This window comes from Lepisosteus platostomus, chromosome 11 (assembly GCF_059453375.1).
Source record: "Lepisosteus platostomus isolate fLepPlt1 chromosome 11, fLepPlt1.hap1, whole genome shotgun sequence".
In the NCBI taxonomy this organism is placed as follows: domain Eukaryota; kingdom Metazoa; phylum Chordata; class Actinopteri; order Semionotiformes; family Lepisosteidae; genus Lepisosteus; species Lepisosteus platostomus.
The window spans coordinates 35,068,159-35,083,894 of record NC_142621.1 but is presented as its reverse complement, the minus strand read 5'-3'; the positions used below and the strand labels follow the sequence as shown (position 1 = coordinate 35,083,894).

The window sequence follows — 15,736 nt, the reverse complement described above, 5'->3', positions numbered from 1 at the left end:
TTAATTAACGACACCCAGGCGTAATCTTTAAAGAAACGAAAATTGCAGCGCAATATTCCAGCCCTTCCAGTCGCAAATCCCAGCCCCGGTTTTAGAATGTGACGTCATCACGTGACGGTCTGGTCAACAACTCAGCTGCACAGGGAGCTGGAGGAGCGGCAGCCAAATAAAACACAAGACATCGCTCCCTTAAAGGGAGGGACTGCAACTTGCCCGGATTCTTTTATTTTTTTATTATTTTTTAATTTTTTTTTTAAAGAAGTCCGGCATCTACACAACGTTGAGGAGCAGATAAATTCGTACAAGATAACAAGAGGTGGAGGGCTGCACCGCATCGGAAAGAGAGAGAGAGAGAGAAGAAAATGGAGTTAGAGGACGGAGTTGTATACCAGGACGACCCGGGGACGGCGGCAATGATGTCGGAGCGGGTGTCGGGCCTGGCCAGCTCCATCTACCGCGAGTTCGAGAGGCTCATCGGCAAGTACGACGAGGACGTGGTGAAGGAGCTGATGCCGCTGGTGGTGGCCGTGCTGGAGAACCTGGACTCCGTCTTCGCCGAGAATCAGGAGCACGAAGTGGAGCTGGAGCTGCTGAAGGAGGACAACGAGCAGCTGATCACTCAGTACGAGAGGGAGAAGGCGCTGAGGAAGCACGCCGAGGAGGTGAGGGGGATTGAGCCGGGAGAAGGGGCGGGGGTGATATTTCCCCGCTAGGCCGTTGGTATTATTCATCATATTCCTGCACCGACCCTGTGCCAACCGCCAGCCGCCTCTGGGCCACACACGGTGTACAACACCCCAGGCGTTACCGTGCGCGCATCATGGCATGAGCGATCTGCACTGTCCGGAGACCCAGCTAACTGTTACCCTTCTTCCACACCACCCTTAATCATCGTGCCGTGGCATCGCCCGATTGCATTTTCCTTCTGTCAGCTGCCATAATTCATAATTCAGCTGCCATAAGTCACAACCCAGCCCACCCCGAAAAAGTAAGTTCGGACGTGCCTTGGGTTTTCCAGAAAACAACTGCACTGCCGTTCTGAGTAAAGAGGCTTCACATTCCGCAGGTTGTGGCCGTCGTGCCGAGCCCCTTCGCAGGCAGTTCCTGTGCCCCTGTATAGATGGTGGCAGAAGCATCGGATTGTTGAACCGGTGACGGGGAGAGTTGACAAGGTTGCGCGCACATTTGCCTTCTTAGGGACCTCCTCGTAGGTTTGGAGGCTGTTGGTGTAGCTGCGGGACTAGATCGTTATACGTTTATCCGTTTCCGAAGAGAGAGTGGCCTGCTATTTTTAAAGCACAGAGGAAGAAATGGAGAGGGAGGTGCTGTAGTGTATTTTCCTGTAGTAAAATTCCTGGATATACTTATCCATTTTGCATCCCTTTATCTGTCAAGTTCAGTGAGTGCTTTGAAGGTACAAGCTGGCAGTCATTCACAAACGGATCCCACAGGTGTGCTGGTGTATCAAGCATTTGAGTGGTTCCTCTATCATTATTTTGTAAGAACTGAGATTAGGCACTATTGGGGTACTGAGTTTTCTTGTTTTTTTTAATGATATTACTTTACTTTTAATTTCATCATAGAAATCCATAACATCCTTTCCCCTAGTCTGCATTTATTCTTGTTTGCTTAACATGGACCATAAGTGTCGAAGATAAAGTATGTGCACATGAGTTGTCATGACACTAAAAGTTTCAAGTTTTATGTTTTATTTATGATATTGTGTGAAGAGCAGTACATTTAATTTGGTTAAAAATAAGCAATTATTCAGTGTTTTAAGTTTAGACTTAGTCTTTAATGAATGAGTTCATGCTATGAAATGGTTTGAGATACTCCGTCAGGATTTGGGTGTTCACATTTAAATATATAGTGAGTTGTGTAGAAAAAGTGAATGATTTTTAGATTTCTACCCGTGTTAAACGATTTTGTTCCAGTGTTATTTTTACAGTTACAGTTTTTCTAATGTGAATATTTTGCTAATGCCAGCGGGTTTGTGGATCTGAATTGCAGGTTTTGCAATTCACAGGAACTTATTTTCAGAAATATTCACCCTGCATGACCATTTGCTAAGAGTCCCCTTGTATTTGTGCAAACTATTTGATTTGACATCAATCATTCTTCATATCACTGATGCGGAAAAATGCAGTACTTGTGCTATTTAACAGTGGCAAGGGCTGTTCTGAAGAGCCCCTACCTGAACTGAGTCACTTGCGTGCACCAGCCTAATCTAAATAGCCTATTTTTATCTTCAAGCTATGAAGTTAAGGTGGTGTATCCATAATCAACGAATCTGGAAAAAAACTATTTTAATGAAGAAGTAAATTGCTAAAGGGAAACAACTTGTACAATGAAGACGTCACAGTGGCAGTGAGACAACAGATCTCAGAAGCTAATCAAGTTAGAACCAGGTTACTACTGGACTGGGTGACCTCTAAGGAAAGCCAGGTTTGCTGTTGTACAGGTGGATCAGTAATTTGCTCTCTTCCCACTGGAACAAAATGTCACCATGCTGGGACATTGGTTTGGACAGCTCCTAGTGCTATAGGCAGGGCCTTCCTTCAGAAGAGATATTAACTCAAGGTCCTGACTATATAGGCATTAAAATATCACATGGCACTGCTCATAAGACCCGAGTGTGACCTGGTTAATGTCTCTGGTGTTACACAATTTGCCATCCTTAATTTCTCTCTGAATTCTATTGATTACCAGTTTCTCTATTCTGCACCTTATCTGCTCTATAGTGGGGTTACTGATGGAAAATTTTGCACTTGGGTATTTTAGGATTGCCTTTATCACAGCCCATATGAGAATCTGCTGCTGTATTCCCTGTTTAATCCTTCATGAATGCTGTAGTACCGTATGGCTGTTCAGTGCAACTCTGTGGATGTCAGCTCTTGCCAGCTCAACTAAATCTCAAAAGCCACAATCACAGCCACCCCACAGCTTCTTCTGTACTCAGACATGATGCATAATGGCAGTAGCAGCAGAAACTTGCATACACAGTTCTGTATTTTGATTACTAACAAACAACATTACCAAGGAGAATGGGAATCATTTCATGTTTCATGCACTTGTCATTTTTAGACCAATCAGAGGCAGATGGGAGATCTTGTGCTTATTGGTTGCCCTGTGGGAACCAGCCCTCCATCTGAATCAAGGCAGTTAGTTTCCAGCCTGTACTGGTTTTGGCTTTGCTACAAGTGGCACATGGGCTTTAGTAATCACAGTAGTGCAAATGCCCTGGATTGGTTTTCTCTTTTGCATTTTATGAAGGTTTTATGTCCTAGGAAGTGAAAGTGCATGTTATTCTTAGAATGTTAGAAGAAAGAAAGTCTGCAATTCCCACCAATTAAGCCTTGGGAGTTTTAAGAGCTTGGTCACCCCTGTCTAGGCTCATTATGGAGCAGTACAGTTTCTCAGAGCTCCTACTACACGTTGAAATTGTTTAAGCATCTGTGTCCATAGGTGCTGATGTATTATTATGCTATGCAAGGAAGTGGTGCTTTGCTGAGTGGATCCCTGGATGAGGAGAAGACTGTCGTTGACAGACGGGGCATCTCCTTTCACATTGCTTTCCAGGGATGGGGATAGTGAAGCCAAGCTGTCAGATTTCATACTGTGAAGTCTAGCAGGTATCCAGTAAGCTGCAGAAATCCAGGTTATGTGGCATGTTGAGGTTTACCTGTATGTGCAGTGCTTGGCTAGATTCATACACCCCGGTGAGACTCCGGAGAGATGCTGTGTGTGGCTTTGCACTGCCCTGAAGGTTTGGCTTTAGGATACATTTCATATTATTTAACAGCCTGAATCAATGTGGAGCCCCCATATCTTAAAATAAGACATTAATAAAAAGGACAGAGAACAGTTTTGACACTAGGTCTTCTGTACATTTAATTAGATTATAATACAGACTGAATCCTTTGCTCAGGGAGCTATTATCTTTTTTTTTTTCAGTTATTGAGCAAATATGTTGTCTAATTTGACAGGTTTAGAGTTCTGTGACATTGAATAAGCATTAATTGATGCAAAAGATGCCCTTTTCCGGAAGAAAATGCTTGATTAACCTTATGCTATAGTTTTAGCAGAATACGAACACTGCATCCTGATAAAGCTGGTAGGTACTATTTTTGGTGGACTGAATAGTTTTGGATTGAGATGACAGTTTGATTCATTACTTCCTTCAATAGTCTGCTCATACTTTCCATAATTTCATCTGCCCAGTGTATCCCTTGTGCCTCAAGCCTGGTATGAAGCACAAATTCTGACTAAATTAAGAAAGAAGCTTTATGATTTTGGCAGCAGTTATTAGTACAGCATGGAGCAATTATTTGCTTATTCCTGGGGTAGGGCTGGACTAAGGCTGTGACCTCCACAGTTATAGAACCAAGACGTGACAGACTGTGTGGACTCCTGAACACAGCGAGAAGAGTCCCTGATCAAATACTTTGCTTTTTAGCTTGCATGGTGGTTTTCATGATATCACACAATTTCTTGATTACGAATACCCAAACTCAGAAATCAAAATTAAAGCTCTGTCCAGTTAGTCCCTTTATAACCCCCTCCCAGCAAATGCAGAAACCAAGAAATCAAATAGCGTAGTCAAATAATCGACATGCAGCTTTATTAATAATGCTCGTTGATGTCCGAGCCTTTCTGGCAAGCGTGATGAGCTTTATTTTATGTGTTCTGATCTGGACATAGATGGACACTAGTGGTGCAATCACTTAGTGTAATTAGGTTCACCAATTCAGCAGTTTTCATTCCTGGCCTGATTAAATTTTAACCGGACACTTAGAACAAACCTGATCAGGCTCCTTCATGTGGGTATGTGTGGTTTTACAGCTGCAGGCATGGCTGCTGGGGAAAAAAAAAGATTCTGTCGGAGCATTTCAATTACATTTATAAAACTGCAAAGATAAGCAAATGGCAAAACTTAAATGACATCCACTCATCTGCATGTCAGAAAGCAGTGAGTTCTGACATTTTCACTAACCTGCTAGGAATGCTTTTGGCATTGTCTTTTTTTACCTGAAATGCTCTCGTTGCATATGTATGTTTTTTTTAACTTGGTTAAAATTGGGGGGGAAAAAGACCTTGAGGATCTGGATGTGATGTATTTTAAAATATTTCTTCTTCTGCCATATTTGTTTTGTCTAGTTTGAAGAAATTGCTTACTAAAGTTATCAAAGTAGAAAATGTGGGCTTGGAGGGCTAAAACAAACATCTTAACACAAATAGTTGTTAGGGTCTGGAACAAACTGTCTTGCAGTGCTATCTTTCCGAGTTGTTTCCCTGGTATCTTTCATGAAATGGCAAGAAAAAAATCCTCAGATCAATATGTTACAGGCAACGGAATGAGCAAAATGGGCCATGCAGCCCTTGTTTCACGTGTACAACTCTGACAACCTTTCCAGCAAAAGTAGCTTCCAGAAAAATGGGGGGAAAAAAATCAATTTAAAATGACTCATTAATTGAGAATAGTGTTTCCCCACTGCGGTTTATGTGTCTAAGTGGCATTATGGCTCAGCTCAAAGTTCAGGTGTAGCTGCTGCAAACTCAATGAGATCAGCTTTGCAAAGCAGTTGTGCTGCAGCAGGCTGTAAAGTGTCTTCACAAATGGCTAGGCCTCTTGGTTCTGTGTTGTTGCCTTGACAACACGTGATGAGTGTCTCAGTATTGTGGTTTCGGTGTCCAGTTCTTGAGGCCGTTTTGCCTTGCTTTGTGACTGTGCTCCCCCTCTCTGGTGATGTTAAAACATGAGATGATGATGTAATTGTTCAGTGACACATCACCACTATCTTCCCAGCCAGCAGACAGCTGGAGAGAGCTGCCAGCTACACAGTTACACTTAGTCATTTTCTTGGATTGTTTCTGCTGAGTTGGAAGGCTATGGAGTTTATTCGCAATGCTGATCTGCTTTTCTTCTTGGCATAAACTGGTTAGGAAGTGATTTTGGACACGCCCAAGTTAACCTCTTCCCTTGTATCCACTACAGTTATTATACATGCGTTGTAATCACTGTCATATGGGTTTTGTAGTTACATGGACAGCCTTAGAAGAAGACAATGTTTTTCAGTTCACTTTAAATTGTTCAGTAACAGTACTCAGTCTCTTATTTTGGTTTCTTTTATGTTCTCAAAAACGAAACATGAGAGGATGGTTAGTAATTAAGCTTCAGGTCTGCTTTCCTTTACAGGCCTCTTAGTGTGTAATAAATATTTTTTCAGAAGAAAGAAATATTAGTACCTTGAAGATCAAATCAATTATTGTTTTTTCACTCAGGGCAGGGGGGAGAAAACATAATTTTTAGTTAAAAGATGGCAGTATTTTATGCATACAGAAAAATAAATGCACAAAGCTTCTACCATTTGGTAAATTGATTATGAAAGAATAATGTAAGTGATTATTTGCTGTGAAGGAGTTAGAGGCTGCCGGTGGTATTCAGACAAGGACATGTCTCTAAACTGAACTTTTTACCATCAAATTGGCGTTATTTCTGCCCCCAAAACCTGGGGATTTATATCTGAATTTCTAGACTGCATTTACAGAAAGCTATAAGCAATAAGATTTTTTTTTTCTTTCAGTGCTAATTAGTATGCAAGGTGTGCTTTTATGAACATGTATCTTGAGAGGCACTTTTTAATGGTGATGTGTTTCAGCGAAACTTTTTCAGTGAAATATATTTCTGTCAGCCTCTTCAGCATTGATAGTTACTTCAACCTAATGAGCGGGTTACAGTTTAGGACCAAAATGCTGTATTGGAAATCTCCTCTGGTTTATTCTTGTCTATTTTTTTTTTTATCGGCGCAAAACCTCAAGGCAGCAGTTTTTTTAGTGAGAAAGTCCACTTTGCAACATACAAATTTTAATTGGCGGGGGGGAAGCCCTTATGTAAATAATCTGCCTTGTTGTAGAGCTTGGGGTTTCATAGATGCAACCAGAGTGAATTTGATTCTGAGGGTATTGAAGTAGTTTAAAAGTGCCTTTAAATGCCGTTTTTAAGTTCAGGAATAATCCATATGAAACAAGGACAGGGTTATTCTTGAAATTGTCACGTCCTTCACAGATGTGTATGTTTGTGTGTGCAGTGATGTTACATGGTTCCGCTTTTTCTAGCAACTCTTAGCAGTTTGGTCATTTGTGGTCTAAGACAACCTCCAGTCATATTCTTAACCGGTTACTGCAGCGTGCTTTCCCACTGCAGGACGTCTGAGGAAAGCATGTTTCCTGAAAGCATTTTTGGAGACTTGTGGGAATGATGCAGAATACCGAAGGCTTGACGAGACCCTTGAGCTTGGATGTAAGCTCTGAAACGAAGAGGGCGTCGTTTCAAATTTCGATAGTTGCTGTGCAATGTTGTCTTTGCATCTGTCATTGTCATGGGTTGAAAGGGTCTGTGGTACCAGTGAGCGCAGCCGCACTTCATTCTCTGCTTTCCACAGCCTGTAAAAGCCAAGATGGAACTCTCTCATTTTCAGGACGGCCGTCTTTGTTGGGGGATTCTTTACAGGGACGAGGAAGTAAAGCAGTCTCTGTGGTTACACAAAAAGTATAAACCCTTAATTGGGGAAAGAGGTTCAGTAAGGTCTGCAGCACAATGAATGCAGGCCTTACAGATGGCATCGTTCAGGTGGCTATTAAGTTACTGTGAAGAAACTCATAAGCATTTCGGTTCAAGGATCCTATTACTACACTTCTTCGTTAATTTCCTGCTGTTTTACAATAGCTTGGTGTAATCAACAAATGGTAAATGTTTTCTAAACAAAATAGCACATGATCTCCAACGCTTTGTGGCTGCACTTCTCCCCACAGTAAATGCTGTTCACACAACTCTTCTCGGGGGTTAGAGATCATCAACAACTGACCACTGTTGTCAGCTGTGCTATACGTGTTACACGAGCATAACTGCATTAAGGCACATGTCCAAAAATGCAAATCAGCCATGCAAGGGTGACAAAATAAATTATTCTTTGTGGATACACTGTAGAAAAGTCAACTGCAATACTAATTTCCACTTTAATCTGTCCTGCATTGCTGAATTTATAGCATGCAGAAACCACGTGTTTTGTGTAATACAGCTTTCAGAGGTGCAACACAATTTCCTTTCAGGATTCTTATTAGGTCTCCGAGAGACTTTTCAGTGATTCCTTTTTATCACTATTGCTGCAGTAGATTTATTGATCAGGATAGCTGAAACAATCATTCGTTTTTTTGGCAGGGTATTTCAGGAAAATGTGCTTTACAGCTCAGTGGGCTGTAGTGTTAAGCAGTATTATAACTCTGTGGGGTACTTGAATGAAGTCGACCCTCCTCCGGTCAGGCATACAGAGATTTCAAAGCTTCAACCTGCCTGGCCCTTGAGAGTCTTTTTGTGGAGCACACTGCAGCCCACAAAATAGCAGTCTTGGCAGCCTGCGGCAGTCAGGACAGTGAGAATGACTGAGGGGAGGGTGCAGAGGTAGAGACAGGGTGAGGCTGTCCAGGCTGTGTGTACATTTGATTCCTGGGAAGCTCAGCACAGGAAAGGGGATCTTTGGCCTCTCTGAAGGCAAATTCCAAGAATCGGACTGTGAATCTTTTTGCTGCTGTCATCATGTATAATAATCTCCTTATTCCCTTCTGAAAAAGAGCTGTTGTTTTTGGGCATAGTGCAATAGCACTGTAAACAATCTTGGATACTCATCATCCAGTGGCATTTGTTTTCCATAAGTTTAAAAGCTTGGATTTGGAGAACAGTTTTGATCTTTTTTTTTAAAACCTCTTTTTTGTTTGAGGGTCATAACCTTAAGCTGGGTGGAAGGATTCAAGTGCCCTTTTCATGTACAAAAAAGGCATGCTGTTAACTCTTCTGAGGGTTTACCAGCCTTTTCATTTGAGACATAAGCATTTAAGGGAGTGGGTTTTTAGACTTGGCAGCCAGATATATTTAGTACTGGAAATTCCTTTTCATTAATTTGCTGACTAATGTTTTAATGCAGCAATTTAAAGCAGTCTTCTTTTTTCCCTCTTCTCCATTTCCATCAATTGTACATTTTCTGCAGCCACCAGACTCGTAGCAGAAGGACAATCCTCAGCGAGGTTTTTTTCCTGCTGCTGCTGTCCTGCTCTGTTTGTAAAGCCTTTTGACAGCAGTGTCTTTCCAATCCCCTCCCTCTTGGTGACCAAGCTGTCTGACTATGCATGGTGTTACTCTGGTCAGTTGATATGGTCATGCAGCTACAGCATAGCACTTTCACTTTGCTGAATTTGGGACCAGACAGATATAAAATTTTAAACACTGCATAAGCTGTGACTGTGCTCTTACCTTTAGAATTACTTTCCTTCAGGTCTGGCACCTGTTCCCAGATCAAATGACGGAAATGGGATTTCTCTTACTAATTCAACAGTCTCATCACCGTACAGGTCCCATTTGCTGATAAGCTGTATGTGGCCATTGCCCAGCTTTTCCTTCTGGGAACACTAGACCATATCAGGAACTGAATTGTGCTTCAGCCTCTGCTGCTCCTGTCCGCCCAGGCAGCCTTGGCATAATCTTTATTGGATCTTGCACCTGAAAACCTGATCGTTTTGCTGAGGTGAAAAGTGCTAATGATAGTTAGTGTTAGTGTTATCTTTATACTTCTGAATTAGAATTGCCCATTGTTAGTAAAATGGGCCTACAGCTAGAACCCCCATGCAAGCAAGAAAGAGACAGAATATTTGTGCGTGTCCTGTGACTGTGGCTTTGTTTTGGAACGATGGCCCAGTGTGAGCAGCAGAGCTTGGCTATCAGAAAGAGTGGGCAGCACAGTCCCCAGGGATTGTGTCGTCGGACCACAAAGCTTCCGGTCAGCTGCAGGGTGTTGAGGGAGGGCAGCTGAGGATACCCTTGGCCATCATCGAACCTACCCCAAACCCCTGCCACTGCCGTGGAAACTCCCAGCCAGTTAAAGGGCATGGCTCAGATCTGAACCGTCACCGGACTCCGGGGCCCAGCCTGCAATGTGAATGGTTAAAGTCCTCGGATATTTCAGTTCTGATCAGGCTGCTGGGTTATATACTGAGCACGAGGGTTCCAGGTTCTGGGATGTGTGCCTGTGATCTGGTACAGGGTAAGGATCCTTGCCAGCGGAGTCCTGAGGTCCCTTGTAGAAAGCAGCCCTTCTTCTGAAGGGGGATTTCTCTAGTCAGGCTTAGTTTTATAAATGAATGGTTTTACCATTTACCTTTATCCCCTTTACCTGATTTTAAGTGGCTAATTCTTCTATTTAAAGAAACCTAGAACACTCAGCATCAAAACTCTTGAGCTGTGGGCAACCTTTCTTGCGAGATTGAAAATAAATAGCTGCCAGGAAGGGATGTTTTTTCTGATTTCTTCTTTGGTGTGTGTGATTTCTTGCTACATCTTTAGCAATTTTTTAATCATTGACAGGCAGATTTGTTCAGAGATCCCCAGTGTTAATTCAGGTTATAGCACCATAATAGGAGATGCACAATGACACACATTTTTAAAATAGCCATGAAACTCAAGAGGCTAAATGATGCATCCTGTTCCTCTTCCTGTTCCCCTTATATGTTCACACAAACTCTGATTTGTAGCTGGGGCTCAGTATGACATAGCAGACAGATTAGTAGTCATCTTGAAGACTTGAATTAAATCACAGTTCATAAAATGTAAATTTGAATTTAAAGGAATTTTAAAGAAAAATAAGTATGTTGACAATCTAAATTAACTTTGTCAGAAGATCAGACTACGGGCATTGTTTTACTGCGATGTATTGCTCCTAAATGTAAATCTCTAGATTGGTTGCTTATAAAGTCACGTACTCAGTAGTTCTTGTTATTGACTTTTAAGGCTTTAAACAATCTGGCTTCATCATACATCTCTGAACTCCTCCATATTAATACTCCCTCCTGTAAGCTCTATTCAGCTCTGATCCTTTGCTCGCTGTACCTAGGACTAAATCTCCGGCTTTTGGTGACTGCTCCATTCTCATGGAATGCCTTTCCTCCGGCTCTTCGAGAGACAAATACTTTGACTCTCTTCAAATCTAAATTCAAAGCTCGCCTTTTTACTATGGTCTATGTCTGATTGTATTATAGTTTTTCTTTCTTTTTCACTATATAGAGTGTCCTTGAGTTTGGAAAGGCACTACATAAATAAAAGTGATGATGATGATGATGATGATTATTGCTACTATTAATAATATCACTGTCGTTGGGCAGAAGACGCTTGAGTATTTGATTCGGCAATTTTTTTCTTGCTTTTCTACAGACCACACCAGTTTGTCCAGTAGTGTCTGTCTCTTGGTACATACCTCTCAGTGTTTAAATTATTTTCTGATGAGATGCTTTAATGAAACGTTTTGCTTATCTAGGGATATAATAAATAAGAAAAACCCCAACATTTCAGTTAGTTTCCTCTGCTGTGTTCACTGCATGATTTCATGAACATGCTTTTTGCCTCTCCCTGCCAGTTTTTAGGTATTTTTTCAGTGTAGAAAGTGTTGGATGGATAGATCTAGAAACCTTTTTTTTTCCTCTTTCTGGGCTACCAGCAGCAATTATGACCTACACCCCTAATGTTATGCAGCAGACATTTCACTGCAGAAATGTTCCACTGTGATCTGCCTGCAGAGTTAACAAGTAGGTTTTGGTGGCACTACTGTGTTGAAATAAAAAACAATGTTTCTATTGGGTTAAAAGTTGTATTCACAAGCCTGCTTGTTTACAGTGTCGTAGGACCGCCCACATTTGTTGCCTTGTTCTGAATTGCACATACCTGGATAATTTATCTATTTTGTGGTGTAAAAAATCCAATTTACAAGTTACCATGTATATTTTACGTTTATTACGCTTTTAAATGCACTTATCAAAGCTGATTCTTTCTAACCCTGAAATATTAAAATAGTATTGCAGTTCCGCTCTAAATAAAGCTCTCCTCCCAGACACAACTCGGTTTCAACTCGGTCTCCATTTTTTCTTTGGCAGTGCTGTGTTTATGTTCTCATTCTCTGATGACATGCCTTTCATTTTCAACTGGAAATGCGCTGAGGAATGAGGAAGCCTGAATAAAATAACTTTTACGCTGCGATCCTGCTGTACTACGGAGCTGAAGGAATTTGTGAGGAAGTCCCTGCCCATTGTCTAAGGAAAGAGAGCAGAAACTGGGCTCTCCTGGATTGAAATTGGTACATATCTCCCCTGTGCTGAAAGAACTGGCATACTTAACTGTGGCTGTTCTAAATAATGTGCTTTAGAAAGCATTTGTCCCAGAAGTTCTGCAGAACTGCCGAAGTTAGTCCTTTGTGTTTTTGCCAGCTGGAATGTGAGCCAGAGTAGTAGTAGGAGGCTGAGAATGCTCTTCTGCTCGATGTTTTGATCCTGTGCTGTTTCGTGACCTCTTATTAATCAACAGAAAGCATGTCCGATTTAAACCTTCTGTCTGCTAATGTTCATGCTGAAAGCTTCAAAATTCCCCTTCATGAAACTGCAGCCTGGACAGGACTCTAAATAAATAAGACAGTGGCTTTGCCAGGGGCTGACCGCTGCTAAGCTGGGCGGCCAAATAGAATTGAGTAGCTAGCGCCCGCAGGCCTTAACGCCAAGGGAAGAATCAGTCTTGGAAGCTGGATTGCTTTCAGGTCACATGAGGCTTTGTTCCTGTGAGCGAGCCAGAGGCCTACCACGCTGCTTCCCTTGCTGTTTGTGTCTGGAAATCGAAAACCTCCTCAGAAACCACACTCGCGTTTCTCGTCTATCTTTTAGCTTGTGATGTTGGCCTCTGCCCTTTCAGCTTCAGCTTGGCCTTCGGTAAAACTCATTCTTCACAGCAGGGCAGATGCATGTAAAATGTGGGGCAAAACTAAAGTAACACGATGTCGGTTAATGGAAGCACATGGTCTCGCTCACTAAAGCAGTTTAGTATATTGCATTCGTACAGTATCCACAGTCCCACATTATGCACTGTGTGTTCCTCCTGACAATATTTTTACTCTTTATTTTCTGCCCAGCTCATCTAATGTATCATGAGATCTGACTGGCTTGGCTCTGTTAATCAAAAGGTTGTGCATGCACACCCCTGTGTCATAAAGAGTTACCAATTTACTTGCGAAGCAGTTGTCTCAAGAATGGCCGTTTCTTTTCAGAATGTTTAAACTTCTGAGTATATCAAATGCTGCACATTTGAGCCAGGAGTATGTTTTGTTGTCCGATACCAGCACCCCCAGAGAAACCTTCGGGGGTGATACAGGGATGTGACAGGATGTAAAAAAGATTTTAAGAAGAGACTAAACATTAGCAGGCAGTTCTTAATATTAAGAGGGGCTCCTCTGCACTCTGCTGCTCCCATATGCTACTGTATTTAGAATTGCATTCCTGCGCTATTTGTTGGACTTTTTTTGTGTTGTGAAGTTGAAGTTTCCACACTTTAAAAAAAGGTGGGAAGCTGAGAGAAGGCACCCTCAGAGTTTGGGGCTTGGAAAGGAATGAGTGGGACATTATTCTTGACCTGACCCGAGGATATTTTTCAGCCCCATCCTACCCATGACCCCATTCCCATCTCTTACACGTTAGCACCTTTCCAAAGAAATGAGCAGAGTAAAAAAAAAAAGAGTGAAGACTTGAAACTGCACCTGAAACCAGAGTTGCTGTCGTTTGCTTTTTTTCTCTCACTTCACAGAGCCAGTTTGAGCGAGATGCCACACTGCCCTGTTTACAGCTCAGAAACATTATTTTTTTAACCTTGCATAGCAACAGTGTCAAGACAGTTGGTGTTAACTAACATTGCATATATTTACCAGCTTGTGGTGATTTCTAAGGGATTATTGAGGTGGAAAAAGCTTTATTTTGTGAAAATCGGGTCTCATGAAGTGTGCAGTTTTTAAAATTAAAAGCATAGTGCAACCTGTGTCTTTGTAAATGGGGCTCAACCTTAAGGATGTGATTGTCACAGCTGTGGCAGAAACCATTAATTGGCGCTTTTGCTCTTTAAATGATGTATTCTGGCAATACACTGTTCTGTTGTCTACTGAGGTAATCTGCTAATTTAGTATTTGGTAAATTCAATACCATAATTTACCTGTGAAATTTACATCTTTTTTTAATCTTGGCACTCATACTCCTTACATGTGATATCACATGACATGCTGGGCTTCATAGCTGGGCCTGTAGGATATGCTGTGTGAGCAGCTGCATGCATAGACTAGTGTTTCTAGTCCATTGCTGAGGGATGCGTAAAAACGCCTCACAACACCTCCAGGTTGTTAGAGTCCAGAAACTCGTCACCGTCTTGTCATGCGAGTTGCAGCGCTATCCATAGTACTTGAAGTTCCTTCTTCAAGAGTAGTAGCTGCCAGGATCTTTGGCAACGCTGCTGTAGGATTGTGTGGCCACAGTAATGGCACAACAGTCTGGACAGTTGTAATGTTGTTTTAATAATTTCTCATTAATAATTATATTCCTGCATTAATCAGATTGAAACCTTATACCATGGATATACCTCCATCGATCCATTTTTGATCTGCTTTATCCTTTTCAGGGGCACAGGGGAACCTGGCAAACAATTGGCACAAGGCAGGGTACACCCTGGATGGGACACTAGTTCAGTGCAGGGCACAGAGACACACTACACACACTCACTCCCAGAAGCCGGTTGACCTGCAAGTATGTCTTTTGCCTGTGGGAAGAAATTGGAGCACTTTGAGAACTCCATGCAGACAGCACCCCATCAAACCCACGGCCCCAGTGCTGTGAAGCAGCAGTGCCAACCACTGCACTGCCACTCTTGTAATTACCTAATATATTTCAAAAGCTTTTTCTGTCTGTGCACGTTTAAGGTAGAAAAAAGTATGAATGATGTTGGATTGAGCGCTCTGTGTGTAGTTGAAGTTTATGAAAGTTAATGTAGTTTGGCTTCTAGTAATTTTGTCCTTTTACCATTAAATGCAGAAGTTGACAGTTCAGTGGTCTATTTTTAGGTATTCTGAAACAACCAGCCTCAGCTGAAATTTCCCCTTTCACCTGGGTTGTTATGTGAGTGCACTTCTCCCTCAGGCCAGCTTCCCCTGGGCCGTTCCTCCATTGCAGAGAGCGTTGTTCTTGGTTAACAAAGGCACTCTTTATGTTGTTGCTGTGCATGTGGAGATGCAGCCTCCAATACTGTACCGGGGCCACGGATACAATATTTTTGTTATTCATGTGGTGTCACCCTTGAATCATGCCTTCTTTTCTCCAGAGGGCTGTTCTCCCTCCAAGCCCCACATGACCTCTGTAAATACTGAAACAATACCTGTGCTTATTTTCCACCAAAAAAAAAACTCTTGGAAACCCACTAAAAAGCTAGTTATGTAATGATTTTTTTTTGGCTTCTGTGTGTGAAAGAATGAGTCCTTTCTGAATGCGCTTTGGGAGCCAAGAATTATATCTGCGGATGCCTTGATAAAGCAATTTTTGTGTGCCACAAATTTTTTTTTGTGGGGACATTTGCTGTGGCTGACGAAAAACCTAGTGTGTGATTTCAGTCATTATAAGCTACAATTTAATTTTTAGATTCACCTGAAGTTATGAAGCTGACTTACCTGTACTGTCAGGTTTTCAGTATGTGTTTGTCCCTTGTGCGTCGATGGTTGGATGAGTAATTTGCTGCTGTAATTTGAATTCTTCCTAGACTATTCCACAGTTGCAAGAACAGGTGTCTCTGTTCCATCCTGTTCAAATGTGAGCCAATTCACAGGAACAGCTTAACTACTACTTGATA

At 41.9% G+C, this 15,736-nt stretch overlaps 1 protein-coding gene across 6 annotated transcripts in view; it reads left to right on the top strand.

Moving 5' to 3' along the window:
* Positions 1-150: 150 nt before the first annotated feature.
* LOC148652540 (C-Jun-amino-terminal kinase-interacting protein 4-like) overlaps positions 151-15,736 on the top strand; it is an 81,602-nt gene continuing 66,016 nt past the window's right edge. For 3 of the 6 annotated variants that reach the window (XM_088599399.1, XM_088599403.1, XM_088599398.1), the window contains exon 1: positions 152-662. In XM_088599399.1, the coding sequence (XP_088455525.1) occupies positions 363-662 (300 nt within the window). In that variant the 5' untranslated portion in view covers positions 152-362. Of the gene's footprint in view, positions 663-15,736 lie in introns of all 6 variants that reach the window. The other 3 variants (XM_088599397.1, XM_088599396.1, XM_088599402.1) reach the window with 2 other exon arrangements.